General features: G+C 43.6%; 1 protein-coding gene across 1 annotated transcript in view; it reads left to right on the top strand.

Moving 5' to 3' along the window:
- The first annotated feature begins 2,236 nt into the window (after positions 1-2,236).
- Positions 2,237-13,086, top strand: part of PPM1H (protein phosphatase, Mg2+/Mn2+ dependent 1H) — a 260,854-nt gene continuing 250,004 nt past the window's right edge. Inside the window, exon 1 of the mRNA XM_042947048.1 lies at positions 2,237-2,531. Within this exon, the coding sequence (XP_042802982.1) occupies positions 2,287-2,531 (245 nt within the window). The 5' untranslated portion in view covers positions 2,237-2,286. The remainder of the gene's footprint in view (positions 2,532-13,086) is intronic.

Below are 13,086 nucleotides of genomic sequence, written 5' to 3'. Positions count from 1 at the left end.
TTAGATGTTTAGCCACTACATAGATTTTCCAATTGGAAGGAGTTCATAGTTTAGCAAAGCAACGGTTGAACAACGGTTTGTTGTTCATTTAGATTTTGCCTTATTTAGAATCCTGCCCCCAAATTTAAAATTAGAGAAAGGGGCTCAAGATAAAATTATTTTTCTGTTCTGTGAAAAGTAATAAAAACTCATTGACAGAAATGGTATTTCACTGAACATTTGCATGTTGGTTCTTTCATTTTTTTGTTTTTTACATAATTACTTGGGATGCTGTAAACTGGAGTTCCTGGTTATGAAAAAGCCAAAGGTGAAAATGCCTTTAAAAATATTATAGATACAGGGGCGCCTGGGTGGCGCAGTCGGTTAAGCGTCCGACTTCAGCCAGGTCACGATCTCGCGGTCCGTGAGTTCGAGCCCCGCGTCGGGCTCTGGGCTGATGGCTCAGAGCCTGGAGCCTGTTTCCGATTCTGTGTCTCCCTCTCTCTCTGCCCCTCCCCCGTTCATGCTCTGTCTCTCTCTGTCCCAAAAATAAATAAAAAACGTTGAAAAAAAAAAAAATTAAAAAAAAAAAAATTATAGATACAGGGGTGTCTGGGTGCCTCAGTCAGTTAAGCATTGGACTTCTGCTCAGGTCATGATCTCATGGTTTGTAGGTTCGAGCCCCACATCTGGCCCTGGAGCCTGCTTCGGATTCTGTGTTTCCCTCTCACTCTGCTCCTCCTCTGCTCATACTCTGTCTTTCTCTGTCTCTCTCAAAAATAAACATTAAAAAATATATATACATATATACTATAAGTACAAAAAAGAAAAGAAAAGAAACGAAAGAGATCAGTGAGGTTTACCCAGGCCTCACCTAAGAGCAAAAATTCCAGTTCCTCTTCAGAGAATTACCTTCCCACCAACACCTGGGCTGCTCTCCCAGCTTCCTACTGCTGAGAAGAATGAGGGCCTGTATTCCCTCCTGAACTTACTGAGCTCTTCAGTAAGTAACTCCACAAGTAACACAGAATCCTGGCAAATTAAATGGTAGGTAAACATGGGAACAGGATACAGAATAAGTAAACATGAACAGGATACAGCTTTCTTGCAAAAAAAATTTTTTTAAGCCAATATTTAACAAATGTTACCCCTGATGAAACACATTCATCAGTTGGTTTTTCAGACATTTTTCTGTTTAATAGTTTACATTAAGTGTCTCAGTATTAAACACGGCCAGCTTTGAAAATACACTTTTGTTCCTATGTTGGAGGAAAATACTTGTATAAGTTTATTAAACAGTTAAGTACTAGGTAAAACAGGGCTTGCTTCTGATTTCTGAGAGCTCTTTTGTGTTCCTACCTTTAAGCTTATTCTGGGTTCGAAATAGGGTTTGCCCGGTAGATAATGTTGTACGTGGTGCTAATGAGGAATAAAAGTAATTCTAGAAATGCCTAGGGAAAAACTTTTAATGATTCTTATGCAACACTTGTGAGTTTTGTCGTGTTAAAGCTCTGAAAAGTCTTTCACACCAGGTGCTCCTCATTTCCACTGCCGGCCCACCATGGGGCCGGCCCACCGAGATTCCACCTGTCTCCCCTTCCCAAACCTCCAGCTCCCGAAGTTTCCATTCCCGGAGGCGCAGGCAAGCATTCCTCAGCTAGGGGATTCCTCAACTGGCTCGGCCCGGCTCCACGTGACCTCCCCTAACACCTGTATACTGCCTTCAGCTCACAGCGCCCCCATCCCCTCCGCCAGGTACCGACCCAGCCCGGCTCCCCCTCCCCCAGGAGGTCACGATCCCGGTGCGAGCCTCGCTCGGGCCGGCAGGGGAGGGGCGGAGGCCACGGCCACGGCAGTTGCTCGAGCCCTTGCAGCCTGATTATCACATGACTGGACGGCGGCGGTAGCCGTGGCAGCAGCCGCGCCGGCTCTGGCGGCTCGCCGGGTGGGCTCAGTTCCGCTCACGCAGGAGTCGGGCGCAGAGGGCGGGGAAGGAACCTGCTGCCGCTGCGGTCGCCCAGTCGCTCCCGGAGCGCGCGGCGTCTCCCCGGGCCCGGCCGGCCCGCTCCATGCCGCTCCGTTGCGGAAGTGTAGCGGGGGGAGGCGGCGGCGGCGGCTGCACGGAGCGCGGGAGGCCGGGGCCCGGCCCCCTGCAGCACTAGGCTCCGGGAGCCGCGCGGCGCGCCCCAGCGGCCCCGCTGCCCGTGCGCCCGGCGCCCGCCGCAGCCTGCATGCCCCGCGCTGCGCTTCGTCCGGCCCCCGCCGCCGCCTCCTGCTCGCACCGCTGCTGCCGGGCGCCGGAGTAATATGCTCACCCGAGTGAAATCTGCCGTGGCCAATTTCATGGGCGGCATCATGGCTGGCAGCTCAGGCTCCGAGCACAGCGGCGGCGGCTGTGGAGGCTCGGACCTGCCCCTGCGCTTCCCCTACGGGCGGCCGGAGTTCCTGGGGCTGTCTCAGGACGAGGTGGAGTGCAGCGCCGACCACATCGCCCGCCCCATCCTCATCCTCAAGGAGACCCGGCGGCTGCCCTGGGCCACTGGCTACGCAGAGTGAGTGTAGCGACACCGGCGGCGCCCCTGCTCTCCCGCGGCCCTTCCCCGCACGGTTCCAGCCCTCCTCCTCCTTCCTCGGCCTCAGGGCCCTCCAGGGGCTGCCGGCGTCCAGGCCTCGGCGGGGACCTCTTTACTTACACTGGCCATTCCTCTCTTTTCCTACTCCCCCTTCCCCCAACCCCAAGGACGCAGCATCTCCAGACCGGGTATGGGTGGTGGATGGTTGGTGGCAAAGCTGGACCGTGGGAAAGCTAAGGTTGCACGGGTCTGTGATTCCGGGGGCTGTGACACTTGGAAGAAAGTGCGTAGAACAGCTTTGCTGAAGTTTGAAACACAGCAGGGAAAGCTGGTATCTGCGCCCACCCTCCCCAAAAGCTTTGCGCCACCGCATGAAGTTTGTGGGGAAGAGTCAGGAGGAGCTGCCGCTGCGCGTGAGTGGGTGGGTAGGGGGCAGTTCGTGTGCAAGGTTACACATATGAGAAGGTCTCAGTTTCTCTGATTTAAGTCTAGGAGCTTGCTCGCTTCTTTTTTAGCGGGTAGTGAACCTCTGCGCGTTCGGTAAATGCCAGTACTGTTTCCCCCAGTCCTCTGGGAGTGGGAACTTATTTCAGGTGTTTAACGATAGCATTTTGGTAATCAGCTTTGGCGATTAAGCGAGCGTTTGAGTGATTTACTATTTCAAGAACTGATTCAGTTAGGTTGACGACCTGGAGTGGAACTGGGAAAGGAGGGAGGATTTTAATGGCCTCCCCGCCTCCCCAGCTACTCCTCCATTGACTATTAATGACCATCTTATGAATGATAGGGTAAGTAAGGTTCCTCCTCCTACTCATCGTTATGAAACTGGGAAATTGGGAAGGTGGCATTTAGGAGACCAGAGATCAGGGCTTAACAATGACCCGGTGGGTGCACAAGTGCACGCAAAACCCCGGTGCCGGGCACACCTGCCCCTTTTCCTTTAACTCCATCTGCTCCATGATCTTGGCCCTCCCCTCTCCGCGAACAGCATCGCTCGCTGATTGGTTCACCCGGGAACCAATCGGCTCTCCCGACGCCTGGGCGCTTCGATGCTGACCCTGTTCTGGTGGCCCGGATACCCGCGAGCAGGCAGGGTTCCCGACGCTCCGGGTTCCGGTGCGAGACGGGGCTTGCAAGACGCTCTGCTTAGAGTCTCGAATTCTTTTTTTCCTTTCCTTTTCATCATACGACCTTTTCTCCGTGGGTTTTAATAGAAAAGGCGAATAAATAGGGAGAGACTACTGGAATATAAAAGATGGTGACAAAGCCCAGTGAGAAGGTTGGGTGCTAAAACAATAACCATTAACACATAATAAGGGACAAGCCTGGTTAGGGAATGTTGTGTGTGTGGGGGGGGGGGGTGGCGGGGAGTACCAGATAGCCTTATAATTTATAGGAGAATCCAAAGCAAAGATAAACACCTGTATAAGGAAGAAAAGCCTGTCCATACATACCAAACACCTTTTGTTGAGTGAAATTAAAAAAAAAAAAAAATGTTTAAAGCCTATTTAGACGCACTGCAAGGCAAAACAGCTCGGAGGCATACTGTGTCCTACAATTGTGTGAGGTGGGGGACTTGTGCTTGCCAAAAAACCTGAACAACCCAGCCATTTGTCGCTCCAGTGGGATTTACAGGGTGAGAGCATCTGTCTGAGGGGCAGAATGACAAGGAGATAGTGAGAAAGTCATGAGAAGTAGGAAGGAAGATGTTATAACCCATGTGGAAGCTCTCTGGGCACGATAAAAGGAGGACCTCAAACGGGAAGAAAAGGAAAGGGGAATAAAAACCAGTTTCAGAATGTTTGGTTCCTATGGCAGGCACATGATATGCTCAGGACTGTAAAGAATATAAGGGAATCTGAAATGAGAGCTGTAGCAGGGATGGATGGGACCTAGGGGCTACACCTCCTCCTAGCTAGGCCTCCATTTCCTTATCTCTAAGAAGTTTGCCTTTTCCTAGACCCAGATGTGAGAGATGTTCGGTTAGAAGGACCCCTGTAAAAATCTTTAATTTTAAAAATCAGTTATTTTTTAAAATAAAAATTTTTTTAATCTTTGTTTTTGAGAGAGAGAGCACGAGTTTTTGAGCACGAGTGAGCAGGGAAGGAACAGAGAGGGAGACACAGAATCCAAAGCAGGCTCCAGGCACAGAGCCAGAGGTGGGGCTCAAACTCACCAACCGTGAGATCATGACCTGAGCCCAAGTCGGACTCTTAACCGACTGAGCTCCCCGGGCACTCCTAAAAACTACTTATTAAACGCTCACTGGGTTAAGTGGCTTGGACTTTTGTTTTTTTTTTTTTTTTTTTATTTTATTTTATTTTTTTTAATATATGAAATTTACTGTCAAATTGGTTTCCATACAACACCCAGTGCTCATCCCAAAAGGTGCCCTCCTCAATACCCATCACCCACCCTGCCCTCCCTCCCACCCCCCATCAACCCTCAGTTTGTTCTCAGTTTTTAACAGTCTCTTATGCTTTGGCTCTCTCCCACTCTAACCTCTTTTTTTTTTTTTTTTTTCCTTCCCCTCCCCCATGGGTTTCTGTTATGTTTCTCAGGATCCACATAAGAGTGAAACCATATGGTATCTGTCTTTCTCTGTATGGCTTATTTCACTTAGCATCACACTCTCCAGTTCCATCCATGTTGCTACAAAAGGCCATATTTCATTTTTTCTCATTGAAGTGGCTTGGACTTTTGATTTCAACTCACGTCACTATCTCACAGTTGGTGAGTTGGAGCCCCATACTGGGATCTGTGCTGACAGCGTGGGGCCTGCTTGGGATTCTCTCCCTCCCCACACATAGTCTCACATGTGTGCTCTCTCTCTCAAAAATAAATAACTAAACATTAAAAAATAAAGAGTGGATTAAAATATTAAAAATATTAGTTGTGAAACTAGTACATACTTGTGAATTCAAGCAAAGACCTGTACCTTTACAAATGTAGGTACCCCCCCCCCCCAACTCCCTTTAGGGTTAGTAACTGTTTAGTGTTTGGTGTGTGCCTTTCTAGACTTCTTTGAATGCACTTATAAATATGCATCATGTGTTTCTTTTTTCTTCCCACGATAGACTCCTACTGAGTATGTTATTCTGTAGCATTTTCAGAAAACGCTATGTCATGGACTTTATTCCAAGTCAATACATACAGAATTGCCTCATTCTTTTAAAGTATATACATAGTACTAATAATAGCTAACAATAGGTGCTTACTGTTTAGTACTTTCACTGTTTGCAGCTTTGTATCATATCATTTGATTCTCACAACAACCCTATAAAGTAGGCAGTAGCATTTGCATTTTCTATAAAACAGAATATATATATATATATATATATATAACAGAATATATATGTAACAGGATACATATATATATATATAATAAGACACAGGCAATGAATGATTAAGCAATGTATATATCTACATATATAAGCAATATATATGTAACAGAATGTATATATAATATATATAGTATATATAAAATAAGGCACAGAGGCAATGAATGATTAAGCAACTTTCCCAGAGTCCTACCACCTTAACAGAGCCTGTATTTGAACCCAAGCATGATTCCACAGCTCACAATTACCAAACTGCCTCCTTACAGGGTATTAAACTATGGTGCATTAATCTATACCCAGGATTAAGCACTGTTATCTTGTCCCCTCCCTTTGCCAGATGTCAGATGTACTGTACCACTTCCTCAAACCTTGAACTGTACTTACTCTTCCTGAAAACACACATCCTGAATGATCAAAATGTCTGAAATAGAGAAGGGGAGAGAAAGATCTGTAGGGCTATGATCAGATGCTGCTACCAGTAACACTGCCCTTTACTATAGTATCTCATGGAAGGAGGAATTCCCTTTGTTCTAGAAGGTACCTAAGAGAGAATTGGTAAAGAGATTGCTCAGAGAGTAGGGACCAGGGGGATGCTATGAATCAAGGTCTGAATCAGAAGGGGTTTGCTTACCCTTCCAAAAAGTGAGTTACTTTCAATGCCTTCCTGGGGAGGAAGAATTGGCATCTCGGTGTTTGAGCAGTTAGAGGACTCTAACTCTAGGGCTGACCTTTTGGACGATAGAAAAATTAAGGATAAATGTTCTATTTTTTGCCACTTGTTAATCCTTTTCGAGCAGAGATTCTCTGTAGGTTATAGGCCTAGAGAATTAGCTTAAGAAATCCCTGTAAGACTTGAGGATCCAGAAACTGAAGACCCTCACTTATTAATTCAGTATTTATTGGCGTTGTGCTGAATGGAATTTCCTGGCTCCTCAAAAAGCTTTCTATTGTGGCTGAAGCTTTTAGCCACTTGATTAAGGGCTATATGCTAGGTTGTAAGACTCTGTAAGGTGTTACAGTTAAAAATAACATCCAGAGAGCTCACATCTTTTTAAAAAAAATGGATTAAAAAGTTTTCTTTTTTAGTTTGGCTTTGAAATTATGGATTTAGACTGTTAGATCTGCTCAGAGAGAGCCCATGGGAAACAGCAGTTTGACCCAGGGACCCCCACAGGGCAGCTACTTCCCTTCTCTCTCCATGACTTTAAACTTTTTTTTTTTTTTTTTAAGTTAAGCTTATTTTTTTTTGAGAGAGAGAGCAGGCCAGCAGGGGAGGGGCACAGAGAAAGGAGGACAGAGGGTGTGTGGGGCTTGAACTCATGAACTGAGAGATCATGGCCTGAGCTGAAATTGGCCGCTCTGAGCCCCCCGGGCACCCCTCTCTCTAAAACTTTAAATCCCACCCAAGTGGTTCCTGTGTTTCAGGGACGTGGAAGTTGATTCATTTTTAATGGATTAGGAGCCCATTTTGACTTCTTCCCAGCTTGTCCAACCTTACTCTCATCAGTGGTCAGCTGGACTTACAGATACAAGTGGATATGGAGTTCATGCCCAAAACTACCGCAGCAGAAAAAACCAGAGAACGTGTAGTAGTCTGTATATGAAAGCGTCACATTCACGTTTTTGTCGGGGATAAATTTTTGCTTGTACAGAATAGGTAATTACAGCATTTTACTTGGGGTATAGCTACAACTATACAATTCTCTTTATTTATTTGTGTTTATTTTTGAGATACAGAGCATGAACAGGAGAGGGGTGGAGGGAGAGGAAGACAGAGTATCTGAAACAGGCTCCAGGCTCTGAGCTGTCAGCACAGAGCCCGATGTGGGGCTCGAACTCACAAACTGTGAGATCATGACCTGAGCCAAAGTCGGACGCTTAACCTACTGAGCCACCCAGGAGCCCCTCGTCGTCGTCATCGTCGTCGTCGTCATTGTTTTTTCCCCCTAGTATCTTTCTTATAAAAGTGACCCAGGCATGGGTACAAAAAAAAAAAAAACTATTTTAAGTTCTTTGTGTCTCATAGTGTTCAAAATTGTGATGAAATAGCCTTGTTTAAATCCAGCAAATAGCCCACACGCATTTAGATTTGTTTTGGAATCTGTAGGCTGTTCTGCGGCCCCAGCTATTGGCACTAATTAACAATCACCAGTGAATCACGTTGGTTGTCTGTGAGGTTGTGATGACAGAGAAACCACTATTTCTCTCTTGATCCAAAGCTCAGAAATCCCCTGGCCTTTATTTTTTCTTCTGACCTCCTCTAGCACAGCCACCCCTCTTACACCTCTTAGCAGAGCTCCTGCCTGGGAACTTCCTGTTTAACTTTTGCAGCGGAAGAATCTTGAGGTTCTTTACTTCTTCTATAAAGATAAAAAGGAATGGATTGTGGAGGAAGGTGTCTCATTTAACAAAACTCTCCATAGCACTTACTTGCAGATGAATTAAAAGTTCAGAGTGGCCTAAAACATGTCACCTGCCTTTCTGGTAACCTGCAGAAGGTATTCATTTCCTATTTTAAAGCAGGTGGTTAAGCTCTCCTTCATTTTTCAGATTTAACACAATGAAGTCTTCTCCTCTGGGATGGAGCTTCTGGGCTGTCCCTTAGGAACCTGGATCAGTTTCCTTCAAAGACTAGTGATGCTTTTGGCAGAGGATTTAACCGTTCTGAGGGGCTGTGTTTATTCTGTGTTTCAGCTTCAGTTAGGTAGACATCTCTGATATTTTCCCACCACACAGTGCTTCCTAACTATGGTTATGGTAGTACCAGCTGATAAAACTGACTGCATCCTAGAATTGTTTTCTAAAAATATATTATTGAGGACAAATTTTTATTGAGATATAATTGACATTGATTTCAGATGTGTAGCATAATGATTCCACATCTGTATATATTGTGAAATCACAATAAATCTAGTTAACACCCATCGCCACACATAGTTACAATTCTTGTGTGTGATGAGAACTTTTAAGATTTGCTCTTAGCAACTTCAAATGTACAAGACAGTATTATTAACTGTAGTCATCACCCTGTGCATTACCTTTTGACCACCTTAATCCATTTTTGTACACCCTTCCCAACCGTTCACCAATCTATTCTCTGTATCTATGAGGTGTTTTGTTTTTTTTTTTTTAAGATTTACACACATAAGTGAGGTAATATAGTATTTGTCTCGGACTTGTTTCACTTAGCATAATGCCTCAAGGTCCACATATGTTCTCACAAATGGCAGGATTTCCTTTTGTATGGCCAAGAATACTCCATTGGGTGTATATATCTATATATGAAATATATATGTATAAAATATATATGATATGTAGATACACACCCGCATTTTCTTTATCCATTCATCTATCAATGGGCAATTAGGTTTTTTCCATGTCTTGACTATTGTAAATAATGCCACAATGAACATGAAGATGTAGGTATTTTTTTGAGTTCGTGTTTTCATTTCCTTTGGATAAATACCTAGAAGTGGAATTGCTGGATCATATGGTAATTAGATTTTTAATTTTCTGAGGAAACTTCCATACTGTTTCCCATAGTGCACCAATTTACATTCCCACCAACGGTGCACAAGGGTTCCCTTTTTTCCCCACATTCTAACCAGAGCTTGTTATTTCTTGTTCTTTTGATCATAGCCATTCTAACAGGTATAAGCCGATATCTCATTGTGGTTTTAGTTTGCATATCCCTGAGGGTTAGTGATGTTGGGTACATTTTCATGTTGGCTATTTGTATGTCTTCTTTGGAAAAAAAAAATATCCAGATTCTCTGCTCATTAAACAAAATGAGATTTTGGGGCGCCTGGGTGGCGCAGTCGGTTAAGCGTCCGACTTCAGCCAGGTCACGATCTCGCGGTCCGTGAGTTCCAGCCCCGCGTCAGGCTCTGGGCTGATGGCTTGGAGCCTGTTTCAGATTCTGTGTCTCCCTCTCTCTCTGCCCCTCCCCCGTTCATGCTCTGTCTCTCTCTGTCCCAAAAATAAATAAAAAACGTTGAAAAAAAAATGAGATTTTTAAAATTTAAATTAAAAAAAATTTTTTGAATGAGTTTTTTCTATATTTTGGATACTAACCCCTTATCAGATATATGATGGCTAGCACATATTTTCCTCCATTCAGTAAGGTCCCTTTTCATTTTGTTGATGGTTTCCCTTGCTGTGCAGAGGCTTTTTAGTTTGAATAGTCTCACTTGTTTAATTTTGCTTTTGTTGCCTTTGCTTTTGGTGTCACACCAAAAAATTGTTGCCAAGATCCAGGTTGAGGAGCTTACCACCTATGTTTTCTCCTAGGAGTTTTATGGTTTCAGCTAGCATTCAAGTTTTTAATCCATCTTGAGTTAATGTTTGTGTCTGCTGTACGATAGTGGTCCAGTTTCTTTCTTTTGCATGTGGCTGTCCAGTTTTCCCCCACACCACTCACTGAAGAGACTGACTTCCCCCCATTATGTATTCTTGGCTCCTCTGTCATAAATTGGCCATATATGTATGTATGGGTTTGTTTCAGGGTTCTCTGCTCTATTTACCTATGTGTCTGTTTTTATGCCAATACCGTGCTATTTTAATTGCTGTGGCCTTATAATATAGTTTGAAATCAGGAAGCATGATGCCTCCAGTTTTGTTCTTCTTTCTCAAGATGTGTTGGGTCATTTGGGGTCTTTTGTGGCTCCATACATATTTTAGGATGGTTCCAGTTGTGTGAAAAATGTCTTTGGAATTTTGATAGAGGGACTGCATTGAATCTGTAGATTGCTTTGGGTAGTCTGGACATTTCAACAGTGTTTTTTCTAATCCATGAGCATGGAGTGTCTGCCATTTGTATTTTCTTCACTTTCTTTCATCAGTGTCTGATAGTTTTTAGTGACAGTTCTGTCACTTCTTTGGTTAAATTTACTTCCAGGTATTTTATTCTTTGGTGTGTAGTTGTAAGTGGAATTGTTTTCTTAAGTTCTCTTTCTGATAGTTCATTATTAGTGTATAGAAATACAACTGATTTTTGCATATTGATTTTGTATCTTGTAACTTGACTGCATGTGTTTATCCCAACAGGTTTTTGGTGGTCTTTAGGGTTTTCTATTTATATCCTGTCATTTGCGAATAGTGTCAGTCTTTGTGTCTCCCTTTCTGATGGGGATGCTCTTTCTTTGCTTTTTTTTTTTCTTTCTTTCTGCCTAATTGTTCTAGCTAGGACTTCTAGTACTGTGTTGAATAAAAGTGGTGAGGGACACCTGGGTGGCTCAGTCAGTTAAACCTCTGACTCTCGGTTTTGGCTCAGTTTATGATCTCATGGTTTGTGAGTTTGAGCCCCACATTGGGCTCCTTGCTGACAGTGTGGAGCCTGCTTGGGATTCTTTCTCTCCCTCTCTTTCTTCCCTTCTCCTACTCGCTCTGTCTCTCTCAAAATAAATAAACTAAAAAAAAAAAAAAAAAGTGGTGAGAGTAGACATCCTTGCCTTGTTCTGGATCTTAAAGGAAGAACTTTCAGTTTAGCACCAGTGAGTAGTGAGTATGATGATAGCTGTGGGCTTGTCATAGATGACCTTTATTACATTGAGATACATTACCTCTATACCTATTTTGTTGAGAGCTTTTATCAGAAATGGATACTGAATATTGTCAAATGCTTTTTCTCCATCTGTTGAGATAATCATGTGATTTTTATCCTTCGTTTTGTTACTGTGTATTATATCAATCGATTTGTGTGTATTGAACCATCCTTGGATCCCTGGAATAAATCCCACTTGATCATGGTGTGTGATCCTTTTAATGTGTTGTTGAATTCAGTTGGCTAATATATTGTTGAGCTTTGCATCTATGTTCAGGAGGAATATTGGCCTCTAATTGTCTTTTCTTGTGGTGTCCTTGTCTGGTTTCAGTATTGAGGTAATGTTGGCTTTGTAAAATGTATTTGGAAGTGTTCCCTCTTCTGTTATTTGGAAGATTGAGAAAGAAGGACAAATTATTTTTTAAAGGAAGATGTCTTTTAATTGTAGATGTTTTGGTTGTTATTGGAGTTGTCTTTATGCTTTGTTCTGATTTGTCTAAATTTGAACAGAGGATTGATCCCCCCACCCCCTTTGAATTTATGCCATCCTCTTTCAGGAAATAAACACTATTCACCTTCCATTCTCTCAGGGAAAGAGTGGCATTCCTACTGTGTGTCAGGTGTCAGATATGGGTCCTATTCTGGGCCCATAATATAAGACATAGTCATTGTCCTCAAGAAAATTTTTATGTCATAGTCTTTTCCCCTTTAGTGTCATTCTTTGAAATTAAAGTGAAATCACAGACTAATCAGGTGGTAAGAGGCCAGCATTGGAGAAGGTGGGTGCAGGGAGGTCATTTGTTTTATTTTTAATGTCTTAATGCTTCTGGGAAATTTCAAATCTCAGCATTTGAAATCATGGTGTCTTTAAGTCCTACTAAGGAAGTAAACTGTTCTTTCCAGCAAACATTGTGATTAGCTGTCAAGTTCTCTGTACCTGGAGGTCCCAAGACCTTTATATATATCTATATAAAGGTATAACTAAAAAAAAATTATTGTAACTCTTGTTAAAATGGTAAGGAATATGTTTTTCAAGACTGTTGCAATAGGGGCACTTTATTTTTTTTAATTTTTTTTTCATGTTTATTTCTGAGACAGAGAGAGACAGAGCATGAGTGGGGGAGGGGCAGAGAGAGGGGGAGACACTGAATCCGAAGCAGGCTTCAGGCCCCGAGCTGTCAGCACAGAGCCCAGCGCGGGGTTTGAAGATCATAACCTGAGCGGAAGTCAGACGCTCAACCAACTGAGCCACCCAGATGCCCCAGGGGCATTTTAATAGAGGAAAAGAGATCAGACTCAACTCCAAATACAGCAAAGAGAGCTGGGAATTTATAGCCAATGAGCAGCGTGAGGACGTTAGTGGGTGGAAAATTACTGGGAAGAGACCTCATGGGTAGGGGAGATTCTTGTGAAGGCAGGTCAAGGGCTTACACATCAAGGTAGGAGAGGAGATTGATCATATATGAAAAGTGATCAGATTTGACTGCTAAGTGGGAACCTAAAGAACCAAATCTATTATCTGCCATTACCAACATTTCATGTAATAAAGGATATTTAAAAACCAGAAGAGTTGGGGCACCTGGGTGGCTTAGTCAATTGAGCATCCCACTCTTGATTTTGGCTCAGGTCATGATTCTAGGATTGTGGGATT

The sequence above is a fragment of the Panthera leo genome, chromosome B4 (assembly GCF_018350215.1).
Source record: "Panthera leo isolate Ple1 chromosome B4, P.leo_Ple1_pat1.1, whole genome shotgun sequence".
NCBI classification, from domain to species: Eukaryota; Metazoa; Chordata; class Mammalia; order Carnivora; family Felidae; genus Panthera; species Panthera leo.
This window is presented reverse-complemented; position numbering and strand designations above follow the sequence as displayed.